At 47.5% G+C, this 12,439-nt stretch overlaps 1 protein-coding gene across 11 annotated transcripts in view; it reads right to left on the bottom strand.

Moving 5' to 3' along the window:
• Positions 1-1,799: 1,799 nt before the first annotated feature.
• Positions 1,800-12,439, bottom strand: part of LOC114515066 (myosin phosphatase Rho interacting protein) — a 172,466-nt gene continuing 161,826 nt past the window's right edge. For 8 of the 11 annotated variants that reach the window (XM_036032832.1, XM_036032833.1, XM_028534334.2 and 5 more), the window contains 4 exons: positions 11,932-12,018; positions 11,118-11,280; positions 6,956-7,041; positions 1,800-2,793 (listed from right to left, as the gene is read on the bottom strand). In XM_036032832.1, coding sequence (XP_035888725.1) covers positions 2,722-2,793; positions 6,956-7,041; positions 11,118-11,280; positions 11,932-12,018 — 408 coding nt within the window. In that variant the 3' untranslated portion in view covers positions 1,800-2,721. Of the gene's footprint in view, positions 2,794-6,417; positions 6,484-6,955; positions 7,042-11,117; positions 11,281-11,931; positions 12,019-12,439 lie in introns of all 11 variants that reach the window. The other 3 variants (XM_036032829.1, XM_036032838.1, XM_036032830.1) reach the window with 2 other exon arrangements.

Here is a 12,439-nt window from a genome sequence, read left to right as displayed (position 1 = left end):
GGACACTGTACAGCAGGGACTGTGGCAGGACCATGGTGGGACACGCAGGCTGGAAGTGAAGGCCCTCTTTGTTCTGTCCTGTGTGCTCATTCTAGTTGGAGACCAGGACTGAGCACCGGGACACCCAGCCCTGGCTTGGAGGCTCACAGTTGTCGTCAACATGAAGTGGCACTCAGCCAGGCCAAGGGAGGCCCGTGCACTGTGTGGGAGGCTGCAGCACAACCAGCCTTTTGTCAGAGTGCCCCCATTTCTCAGCTACCTTAGCATTCACAGTCCATTTCCTGGTAACCCCAGACTGAATCAGCCCCTGGCAAACGAGTCCTGTTGTTCTGGGGTGAGTGGGAGAGCCCTTTACAGAGGCCACCATGATAAGAGGTCTCCCTCAGTCTCTCTTTGGCCCCCAAATGCTATACCTAACACATTTGTTCCCCAGGATTCCTGAGATCTCATGTCAAAGGACAAGTTAGTAAAACGAATGCTCTTTTGACCTATTCAACTGCAGATTTCAAACCCTCACAACAGAAGGCAGATAGAGCTTGACTCCATGCAGGACCTGCCTGGAAACCTCAGGGAAGGTGGAGGGAAGCAGTTGCCTGGTGAGAAGAGTCCTTGAGGCTGCAGGGCACTCACAAAGGACACCAGCTTGATGAGGCAAGTTCTCGGAAGGAGCAACATAAAACCCTAGTGCCCAGACAGCCACACAGAGGACCAGCAGACAGGCCCGTCCCTCAGATCTGCTGAGTGTCACAGCACTCTGCCCCAGAGGACACCTGCTGGAGAGAGTAGGACTGCAGGTCCCAAATATTCCTTCTGCTCACTCCCATTCTGAACATGATACAGAAAGGTCACCGTCCTTTAAAAACACTGCCAATCTACATGTCAAGGGATATCTGGTAAGTAGAATTTAAAAAACAGAGCTGACCTTTTGAAAACATAGAAGAGCCCTCACTGGGAGGGGCTCAGTTGGCTAGAGCACCATCCTGACACGTCAAGGTTGCAAGTTTGATTCCTGGTCAGGGTGCATACAGGATACAACCAATCAAATGTTTCTCTCTCTTTTCCGCCCCCCCTCCCCCCGCCCCCCGGCCTCTTCCTCTCTAAAAATCAATAGATGTCCTCAGGTGGGGATTAAAGGGCAAAAAGAAGTAAAACAAAAAAAAAAAACCCACAGAAGAAGAAAGCATCACGCAAGGCAGTGATAGGTGTGAACAGGGAAGGCCAAGGCCAGCATGGACCTCTGCAGCCACTGCAGTGAGCAGTGAGCACCAAACAAGGGCCTTTTGTCTAGCCTTTCTGGAGCTCTTCCCAAATGACCTTGTTCACTAATCTAGAAACTGAGCAAGACACCTCTACATTTTTATCCTCAAGTGTCTGTGTACCCACAGACTATCAAACTCACGCCAGCAGTACAATCAACAGACAGACAGATGCAGCATGGTCAGAGGGAGCTCCCCGAAATGTTCTGCTTGCAGCCTGCCCCTCGCTGCTAAGGCAGCAGAGCTGGCCCCCCTTGGTTTTGTTACACCCTTATCTCAGGATGAACAGCTGCCATGGGCCCAGAAGAAAAACTCCAGTTTATGGTCTTTACAAGAAGTGTTGTAGAGTGTTTTGTGGTGGTTACAAAGGTCTTATTCAAACTGCTAAATAATAGGTTTACTTTAGGTTCTCTAAATGCTAAAAGAGAACTCTTCAGGTCAGATTAATTAGAGTTAAGAACACAAAATAATGGGCCATTCTCGTCTGGTTTTGACATCCTCTGCACTTTCTCCTTGACTTAACATAGGGGTCTTCCCCTAACCTTTTCAAAAGTAACATGGGGTTTATTTGCAGAGAGGTTACAGAGGTAAATCACCTGTCCCCACAAATGATACCCTGGGGGAATTCATCATTATTGGCAATTACAGTCTGAAACCCCAGGCCACAGGTCAACAGGCCAGGCAGGTATGGAAAGACCAGACTGGTGACCAAGAAAGGACCGAGCAGAGGAAGGAATGAGAGGGGTGGGGTTTTGTGCAAGATTTAATAAAAAACAAACAAAAATAGGAAAAGCTGTTTTCGACATTTTTAAGGTTGTGAAAAGTTTACCACAATCATCTGGGGTGCGGTTTTAAGCTGCATTAGTGGAACAAATATAAAATGCTGACCTTCCCGCAAGCTAACAGGTGGTGTACGCCACACTCTTTGCCCTGCTCCCCCAGCTCCTCCCACAGCTAGCAAGTTGTCAGTGTTGTGATCTAGGGAAAACCACATCCCAATGGCTTGTTGTCTCTCCAAGGGACCCAGTATGCAGCGCAGCTACAGCCCCCTGGGCCCAATTCTCTCTCTCTTCCTCCCCAGTGCTCTTGGTGAGACAGAGCTAGCTTATCGATAGGCTGCTGGGCCTTAATACTGACAGTGAATGAGTGAGGCGGACGACAGCAGGGACTCCCAACACAGACCCAGCTGGAGCAGATGGCCCTTGCAGCCTCCACTGCTTGGATTGTTTTAGAAGACCATGGAATAAAAGGTCAGATAGAGACAGTAGGAAGTTGGAGTCAGCACAGCAGGGAATGGTGTGAACAACCCATAAACTAGTCTCTCATGCATCCATACCCACAGTTAATAATGACAATAACAATAACAATAATAATAATAATAAAAATAAAGGTACAGACGAAAAGTAGCATTTGGGTTGTGCTGCCACAAGCTGGGAAGGGTGTGTGTTCAATCGGAATAGGACAGTCAGTCTTTCTTCAAGTCCCTGGATTCAAAGAGCTTCAAGCGTTCTTGCACCGTCAAGCCTTCCTTCAGACTCTGGGGAAGAGAGCAGGAGAAAACCAGTTAACCAACAGGCCTATTGCTGGGGTGCAGGCTGCAAGCGGAGGGGTGTAGGGCGGGGGTGGGAAGAGCTCCTCAGAGATTAGTGGGGCATGCTAAGGAGAGAGTGGCCTCCTCTGAAATGGTGTTATCTGGATGAAAAAGGGGAAAAAAATCAGAGAAAGAAGACCATTGAGTGTAAGAAGCTGAATTCCGAGCTTAGGGCTCTTTAGATAAGCAGCTATTAGGCCAATTCAGCCAGGAAAAAAAGATTGTGCCAAGAACTAGAGAAGCAGCCTTCCATGTCCTCCTGAGTGTGGGCCCCACCACGTCTGCTTCCCGGGCAATCATCATTACCCAGAGGCCTAGTGCCAGGAGGACTAGGGCCCCTGGGGCACTGCTGCCAGAGTGCAGGCCAGGGACCCGCCTGCATGCCCCCTGGCAGTACCTGCTCTCAGACTCACCCCTTGCCCCTGCCCCCATCATGAGAAACCCTGCTGGATTTACTCTTATGGGGATTTGGGAATATGTTGACATATCTACTAAGATTTTCAAAATGTAAAACCAACACACTGTTCTTATGGGACTCTGGGAAAGTTTAAATCTGTGTATCACTACAAGTGATACTTGACTCTTGGGTTTAATCTCCAGATGAGAAAAGTGCATCACTTTAAAGCATGACTGGGATGGTAGAATCCCGGCACTGGCTGGGACTGGCCTGGCTTCCTGGTCACCCATAGCAATCTTCCTGCAAATCTCAACACTGGACCCTAAGAAGCCAGTTCCCCCAGCTTCTGTGTGCCAGAGCTGACGAAGAGAGCTTGATAAGACACATGCAGCTCAAGGCCGGCCCCAGTGCAGGGCATACCAGTTTCAGTGACATATCTCATCCGTTGGCCCTGCAGGCCTGGAGAGCCCAGCCTGTGGCTTCAGAGTGGGCACTGGGAGGGGATCTGTGCGACCGAGCTTCCTCCCAAGTCTGAGGGAAGTGTGCTGCGCCCTGGTGTCCCCCATCCTCACCAAGAACAGCTCTGCTTGCTTTTTACACTGTGGAGCTGTGTGTGTGTAAATGATGAAGTGACTTTAAAAAAAAAACAAACAAGGGGTCCAACGGCTAGTCTTTTCTAACTCACTGGTCCAGATGGACCTCCACATTAGGGTCACTTTTGAAGCTTGCCACTGAGTGGGTCAGAGAATAGAAGGAGATCCATATCCCATTCCAAACCAGAACTTCCATTAATGCACACAAGGCCTAAAAAATCCTCTCGAGTCTCTTTTCCTAAGCACTTCAGGTCAGGAGGTGGTGTCAGGAGGTGTTTCATCCAGGTGCTGGGCACAGGTGGGGTCACCCTGTAGAAGGCCACCCTGTCCTGTGCCATGCTGCTCTATTCTGGCTGGGGACACGCCCTTGAGACAGCAGTGAGCCACTACTCCTAAGACCTGAGGGACAGTAAGTGTCCTGCCTCTGCGTGTGCATCCTCTGCACACTGCCAGACACCCTTGAGGGACATCCCTGTAGTGCTCAAGGACAGGAAGTTGGGGAGCAGGGTGAGGAGGGGTAGTCCAGGCTATGACAGGTCCAAGTCTTCACATTCAGTGCCATGCACTGCCGCACACTCCGGCTGTTCAACACCCTCCCTGCCTCCCTGTGTACCCAGAGAAAGGCCCTTGGGGTGCAGCCAGCTCCCTTAGGGCTCATTCCTCCCACAGGGCTGGTGTGTCTAGTAAATACTGCATGAAGACCCCAGGAAAACATGCTTTCTGGATGCGATCCCAGAAAAGCTGCGCTGTTCTTAAGCAACAAGCTTGCTTTGACTTTACGATGCTGAGACTTCATACTTTTATGTGAGGCATGATGTTGAAACAGCATAAATGAAAGATGTAAGTCCATACATGTTAGATCCCATGTCAAAAAGCACCAGTGACAGATTTAGTTTCTAGACGACTTCATCCTCATCCTCCTGTGGGGGCTGGGTGGTGTCTCCAAATACACTCACAGAAAAGAACAGCACAAACCCTCATCGGAGTGCCTGCTGACCTGCCTGGCATCACCAAAGATGTCCATGAGGTCATCTGCAAGGCCCCACCTTTTTACCTGGGCCAGCAGGACTGCCCTGCACAGCAAGGCCTTTCTTCTTACACTGCTGAGTCCTGGCCAGGGTGGCCATGGGTCTTCTCACGGTCAAGCCACATGTGAACTCACACCCTTCTTTGGGAGACCCTCCCTGGGTATGCCTAACAGTTTTCTTTTTCTACCTTGGTTCTAGCTGGTCCTGACCAGCGTACCAGGTTCTTCCAGTGTACCCTGCTGCAAAGGTCTTTTCAGTGACTTTCTGGCCTTTCATCCAGAGCCCCAGGACCACCCCCACCCCCCACCCCCCCTGACAAGGTGGGCACTGCAACAAGGCTTCCCTAGAAGGGTCCCAGTAGAAGCTGTGTCACCTGTTATTTACAGGCACAGGGGAACTTAGAGCAGCTGCAGTTAAGCCTCTAATGAGTAGAATCTTCAAGAAGACCATAAACCAAATAACAATTTTTCCTTTTGCTAAACAGTGCTTTTCATGTCTAAAGTGAAAAAGTTGCAACTAAGTTTTCAATGAAGGCTAAACAACATTTGGTCATAAGTGGCTTATGACTGCAGAATAATAAATAAAATATCAACAAAATAAAGCTCTTCCTAAAGAGCAAAACCTTCACCCCAGAGGATGGGGCTTGTCTGGACTGAGGACGAGCTGTGGGTAAGTGAGAAGGAGCCTGTGCTGTCTGGCCCTAAGGCGGAGTCAGTGTCCCTATGGCAGGAGCCTGGCCCAGCATGTGGTTTTCCTGCTGCCCCTAGCCCCTCACCAGGGAGTGAGCGAGGTCAGACCAGCTAGGCTAGTAAGCACAGTCTACAGTGAAGTACCATGCGACCGGATGCCTGGCCCTCCTGTGGAGACCAGGAGGGCCGGGCTGAGTGCCACTGTCCTCTCGGTCATTTTCAAACAGATGGATGTCTCAGTCAGCTCTTCAGTGTCCTCACCTCCTTTTTTTATAGCACTGCCTTTAATGGTACACAGTGAAAAACTTTTGCTTTGTTAAAAATGTCCTGGTGAAGCACCCCAATAATGTGTGGTTGTCTTGCTCTGCCGAGCTGTTTTCCTAAGCTACACCCATGAGGGATCGGCTCCCTGCATACCCCAGCTTGGCCCTGCCTCAGCCGTAGACTGGGTGGGGGTTCTGCAGCAGACTCTACTCGTCAGTGGCTGCTGGTGGGTCAAGCCTGCCTCTTGACAGAAGGCAAGAGGGCTTTCCCCAAGAAATTGGAGTGCACAGAGCATTTGACATGCATGCTGGACCTGGGCCTGAGCCCACCCACGAAGCTGGCTCTGTGGGCTGGCTCACCAAGCTGGAAGGGGAGCTCCTCTCCACCAGGGATCAAGTCTGTTACAAGGTTATAGTGCCAGTTAACTCTCCAGAACAGGTTACAGTAATTTTACTTGGATTGTGTATGTGCCTGCTGGAGCATCATGAATTAAACAAAGTCACAATAAAACAAGGAGCTTGCTATGGAGGTGTGAGCAGTGCATGCAGGTAGCACCCTCTGGAGGGTAGCAGGTGGGTGGATGGTAAGAGGTGGTTTACCTACATGACAAGGGACCTGGAAGCGGGCTCGTTTCAGTTATCCCATGAGACCTGCTCAATTACGGACTGTCAGAGGAAAGAGCAAAAAATAAGACACACACAATAAATCCTAAAAGCAACATGCTCATCACTCCCCACCCCCCGCCCGTCCTTCTCTTGTGGAGGCGGCAGTGGGGCAGGGACTGATCACTGGGGATTTGCTACTATGAGGTTGGGGAGAAAGGGTCAGGCAGCTTCCTCTCCCAAAGGCAGGTAGAGTCAGTATTCAACTAGGGGAGTGTAAGGTAGAATTCATTCCACTTCCTGCTCCTCACAGGCCTAGCCCTCCCACTGTGTCTGTAGGAGCTGGTTCCACTGCTGCATGAGGGAGACAGGAAGCCAGAGCTGGCGCCAAAGGGTGAGCATGTGGGGCTAGGCGAGCTCTAGGCCCTGGGGACCTTCCACCACTGCCTGTCCTGGGCTCTGATTTGTGCTCCTCTCCCTGACCTCTGCCGACCTCTGTGAGCCCCACATAACCAAGCCTGGATCCCAGACCCACCTTGGATCTGATGTTCCTGAGTTGCCGACTCACACAGGATCTGTCCTTTTTTAGAAAGTCAGGGTTGCTTTTAGATTTCATTATATCTGAAGAAACAAAGGAACCTATTACTTTGTTTTCCAAAGTCCTCTGGAACCCTAGTAAATCTTTAAAAACTTCCCAAGCTGATTTTAGTGCCACAAACTTGACATTTTCTTTAACAACTTTAAGAGTAATCAAAGCCAATAACCATAAAACATACTAGATCTTTTCCAGAACAATTCAAAGCACAACTGGAGGACATCTGTATGTGGGGCACTTGTTCAGCGTCTCCCCCCAATGGGTGTGACTGTAGGTGAAGCCATGCTTTCTGTGGGGGCCACTTGGGACCCCTCCCTCTGGAGCTGCGCCTTATTGGCTGAGCAGACCAATGGTCCCCATGATTCATTTACCCCCTTCCTTCTGAGAACCCAGGACTGTCATAACACAAAAGAGTCAGACCAACTCCTTCTCATAATCCACCCCACACTGAGGCAACCATTAACAGCATGGTATACTGTCCTTTAAATTTCTGGAAAATGACTGTTTAAACAAACATACCCTGAGCCATATCATATGTCCTGGGTGTGTAGTTAAAAACCAAAACAACAAAAAAACAATGTATTTATTGATCTCTACTCATGTCAAAACAAAAATATCTGATATTTAAAAAAAAAACACCTTTTATTTTGCTGGGTCCTTTGTTGGTCCTTGTTATAGCCTTTGTTTTTGAAGTCTATTTTGTCTGGTATAGGTATTGCTACCACAACATTTTTTTGTTGTTTCCATTTTCATGAAATATCTTTTCCATCCTCTTACTTTCAATTTGGATCTTAAGTGAGTCTCTTACAGGTAGCATATATAAGGGTCTTGACCTCATATCTATTCAGCCATTGTATGTTTTTTGATGGGAGCATTTAAAGTAAGTATTGATAGATAAGTATCTATTGGCATGTAACTATTCATATTTTTTTTATCTTTTCTTCTTAAAGAAAACCCTTTAACATTTCTTGTAATACTGGTTTGGTGGTGATGAACTTTTTTGGCTGCTTCTTGCCTCAGAAGCTCTTTACTTGTTTTTCAAGTCTAGATCACAGCTCTGCTGAGTAATCCTGTTTGTAGGTCCTTGCTTTTCATCCCTTTGAACATTTCTTGCCAGTCCCTTCTGGCCTAAAAAGTTTCTGTTGTACTTCTTAATCCCTTGGGCATTTCTTATAGGTAACTAACTGCTTTTCTCTTGCTGCTTTTAAGATTCTCTTTGTCTTTACCCGCTGGCATTTTAATTATGATGTGCCTTACTGTGGGCCTTCTGGGTTCACCTTGTTTGGTGCTTTCTGTGCACCCTAGTGTCTAGTTCCTTCACCAGGTTAGGGAAGCTTCTGTCATATTTTCAAATAGCTTTTTCAATCTTTTGCTTTATCTCTTCTCCTTCCAGCATCCCTATGATGTGAATGTTGGTACCCTTGCAGTTGTACCAGAGGCTCCTTACAGTATCCTCAAGTTTTGTATTCCTTTTTCTTTCTGCTGTTCTGATTGGGTGTTTTCTGCCTTGTTATATTCCAAATTGCTGATTTGATTCTCTGGTTCATCTTCTCTACTATTGATTCCCTATAATGTATTCTTCACTTCTGACTGGTTCTTTATGTTTTCTATCTCTATTTTTATGTTCTTTATGTCTCTTCTGAAATGCTAAGTTCATCTACTATTCCTCTAAGTTCACTGAGCAACTTTATCACCAGTGTTTTGAACTCTGTATTTAGTAGATTGCTTGTCTCCTTTTTATTTAGTTCTTTCTCTGGAGTTGTTTCCCTGTCCTTTCATTTAGGCTATGTTTTGCTGTCTCCTCATTTTGGCAGTTTCTATTTGTTAGGTAGAGCTGCTACATCTCCCAATCTTAAAAGAGTGGTCTTGTATAGTAGGTGTCCTATACGGCCCTGTGGTGCAGTATCCCTTGTCACAGGAGCCTGGCACTCCAAATATACCCCTTCCCTGTTGAGCCTTGACTGATGCTTGCACATCAGTGGCAGGGTAAACAGGAGGGATTTACCTGAGACCAACTGGAAGGGAGTCCTGGCTGAGAGCACAGCAGAGGAGCTGCTTTGCAGGCGCCAACTCCATAGAGCAGGACTTGCTTCAGCAGGGCTCTGGTGCCCAATGAGTCTGCCCCTTGAGTGTGTTGTTCATGGAGGTAGTTGCTTGGTGCTTTGTGTGGACTGAAGCTGTCCACCAGATGTACTGGCCAAGGCCAGCCACTGCCTGTGCCCTGCCCAGGGCCACCCAGCTTGAGCTACAGAATGATCAGCAGATGGCTGCTACTTGTGCTGGGCTAGGAGGTGCCTGGGAAAGACCAAACTGTGAACCCAAGCTGGCTGACACTAGTGCCAAGCCTTGGGACACTTAGCAAGAGGTATGGGGCATGCCAAGGCCAGATGTTCTTTTGGGGGGGTTTGTGAACCTTTGAGGGACTTTTTAGTAAAGCCTGCATGCAGCAAGCCAAGACAGGCCATTTGTATGGAAAAGCCACTGGAAACTGCTTGGGCAGACCTGTAAATTGGGTGGGGCAGGATTCTTAAGGAATCACTGGGGTGGGGGAATAGCCAGGATGATAAGATTCAGAAATGGTACCCACCTGTGTGTGTGTGTGTGTGTGTGTGGCAGCAAAGTGACAACAGCCTCTGCCAGCACTTCTGCTTGGGAGAAAGTTCCCCTTCCTTTTCTAGTCCCAAAGCCAGACAATTCAGTTCCTCCTTGATGTCTCTGGCACCTTTTGAGTTGCTCTCCAGTGTTAGAGCTCAGAGTAAGTGAGTCTGAGTAAGCCTGCACAAGCCCTTTAAGAGAAACTTCCTGGGACTCAAGGAGCCCTCTGTCTCACTCAGCCTCAATCCCCACTGGTTTTTAGAGCCAGAAGTTACTGGGATTTCTCTTTCCAGTGCTGTATTCCTGGGCTGGATGCCTGGTATGGGGCTGGGCCTCTTGACTCCTCAGAAGGGAACCTCCACATCTGAGATATCTATTCTGATTTTTATCAAGCACACATGGCTGTTGACCAGAATGTTCTGCATCTCTGCCCCTCCTACCAGTTTCAATGTGTCTGCATCATTATATTTTTAGTTACAGGACTTCTGTTCAGCCTGACTTCATGAGATTCTGAAGGATGAATCTTCTGTAGTTTAGTTGTAATTTGATATGATGGTGGGAGGTGAGTGCATTGTTTATCTACACTGTCATCTTGACCAGGAGCTCCTCAACCGAATCTCTTGTAAAAACTGCATAGTAGTTCACTGTGTAGTGATGTCACAGGCCTTCTGTTTGATGGAAGTAGAAGACTGTTTAGGGAGAATCAGTTTTTTTGCTCTTATGTACTGTACTAAATATTCTTGTTGGCACATTTCTATGCATCTGTTTTTTTTTCAGAAGTTAAACTGGTAGGTCACACGATGTATACATTCTTCCCCTAATTCTAAGTTATCCTTTCTCATTGTCGCCTGGCTACCTGGGGCTCTCCTCTGAAACAGCCACTGTTATCATTTCTTTACCCACCCAAAGTCAGCTTATAGTTGGATTTTAAATTCTGTGTCACTCCCTTCCAGAAAGACTGCTACCTTATCATCCCAGCAGTGATGCACACAGTTTTCTCTCCACCCATTTGTCAGTATAGCCACTATCCTTAATCTCTGGCTAGCTGAGAAAAAAGTTGAATTTTTTGGATATTAGTGACCTAAGACATCTTTTCATTAGGGAGCATCCTCCCCTAGCTCCTCCTCCCATGGCCATCTGCACATTTTATTGTAAAACTCTAGGATCAAGCAACTAGCTCTCGCCTCCTCCACCAAACTGTTGAGTTCTTTACGAAAATGGAAAAATGCAACCTTTCATCACTATAAAAATATGCATTGATGGCGTGATTTCCCTTAGAAGCAATCAACATAGTGTCTGCCACCAGTGCACCTATAGGACAAGTTTCCTACCCCAGGGCACCTGCCAGCTCATGGGCCAGCGTCCCTCTGGCTGTTCTCTGTGAGGAGATGTATAAGACTAAAATCAGAAACATAAAATCAATTCTCTGCTGTCACTCAAAACCCAGTTAACTCTGAACAAATCCCCATGAGTTGCTGAGTCACAACCCAGAGCCTGAATTGCTCACCATATCCCGACACAGGGGTGTTCTCAGGGGATTTTTCACCCAGAGCTTCTGTGGCTGTTTTCAGCTGCTCTTTCAACCTGCTGATATCGCAGTCAGCCTTTGCCCTCACGATGCTGAGCTCTGTGTAGATGTCTTTGTACTTGTCACTAGCATATTTCTTGTCCTTGAAGATAAAAGGTCAGAGAAAACAGTGGTTACAAGCAGGCCAGGCAGTCTGTCTCCCAGGGGCTGGAATGCTTCTGCCAATTGCCTGGGGAATGCATTAGTAGCAGGGGAGGCAGGCTGCCCTGCCTGGTTTTCCAAAGGCAGAAACTGGACACAAACTGAAACAGGCATAGATAAGAGTCTCCATCTGAACACAAGACAGGATCCTGGGGGGCTCTTGCAAGCTCAGGCATAGTGTGGACTGGTCAATCCTAACCACCAAGGACCTCCCTATACTCCAGCCTATAAAACTCCCTCTCTGTCTTAGATTTCCTAAGGAATCCTAGAGGACACTGGCAACCGACCGAACTCTCGCTTCCCAGGATGACATTTCTCGCAGATCTCACCGTCTTGCCAAAGCACAAAGGAGGCATGGAGAACAACAAAGATATAGGAGACCAGGTAGACTTCTCATTTTTACCTTACCTGCATGAAGTGGGTTTTCAAGAGAATTCAAATTTGAAAACATGCCTCATGAAAATAAAGTCTATTCTAGAATAGCCTGAGATACTTGCTGAGCACAGGGACCTCTGTGAGCTCTGCAGACAAGTGTCCCCACCCCTTTCTGAGCCCATTCTGCAGATCCACCCCTGTGGGGGTGTGCCCGTACCCGCAATGCTGTCTGGAGCTCATCCTTGAGAGAGCTGATCTCCTGTTTTAGGTACTGTATTTCTGATTCCTTGACTCGTAGTAAGACCTAGAATGAGAGAGCAAAAGGACTTTTGGAGTCTTTAAAGCAAAGACTGAGCAGAGAACTCCCCTCCACACAATGAGGAGCAGGCAACTTTCTTCTCATCCTCACCAATATACAATGGAAAATGCCAGCAAATAAAATTTAAATACGACTAACAGCTTAAACATTACATAAAGACACAGAAAGAAGAAGAAAAGAATTGTGGCAATTCTTCCTAGACATGAGGACTCTGGATCCTCAGCCTGGAACCAAGGCAATTTCCTGGACTGAGCCTGAGACAGTGTCCATGAAGATGTCCTGTTGAAACTTTTGTTGAATGTACTCTCCCTCTCTTCCACATCTTTTAGTAAGAGATATTTTCATGATGAAATTTTAATTGGGAAGAAATCTAAGTGCTTTCACAACTGCTGTATGTATAAGGCTG

The sequence above is a fragment of the Phyllostomus discolor genome, chromosome 8 (assembly GCF_004126475.2).
Source record: "Phyllostomus discolor isolate MPI-MPIP mPhyDis1 chromosome 8, mPhyDis1.pri.v3, whole genome shotgun sequence".
Classification (NCBI taxonomy): domain Eukaryota; kingdom Metazoa; phylum Chordata; class Mammalia; order Chiroptera; family Phyllostomidae; genus Phyllostomus; species Phyllostomus discolor.
Note: the sequence above shows the minus strand (reverse complement) of the source record. Positions and strands in the feature narration are given on the sequence as shown.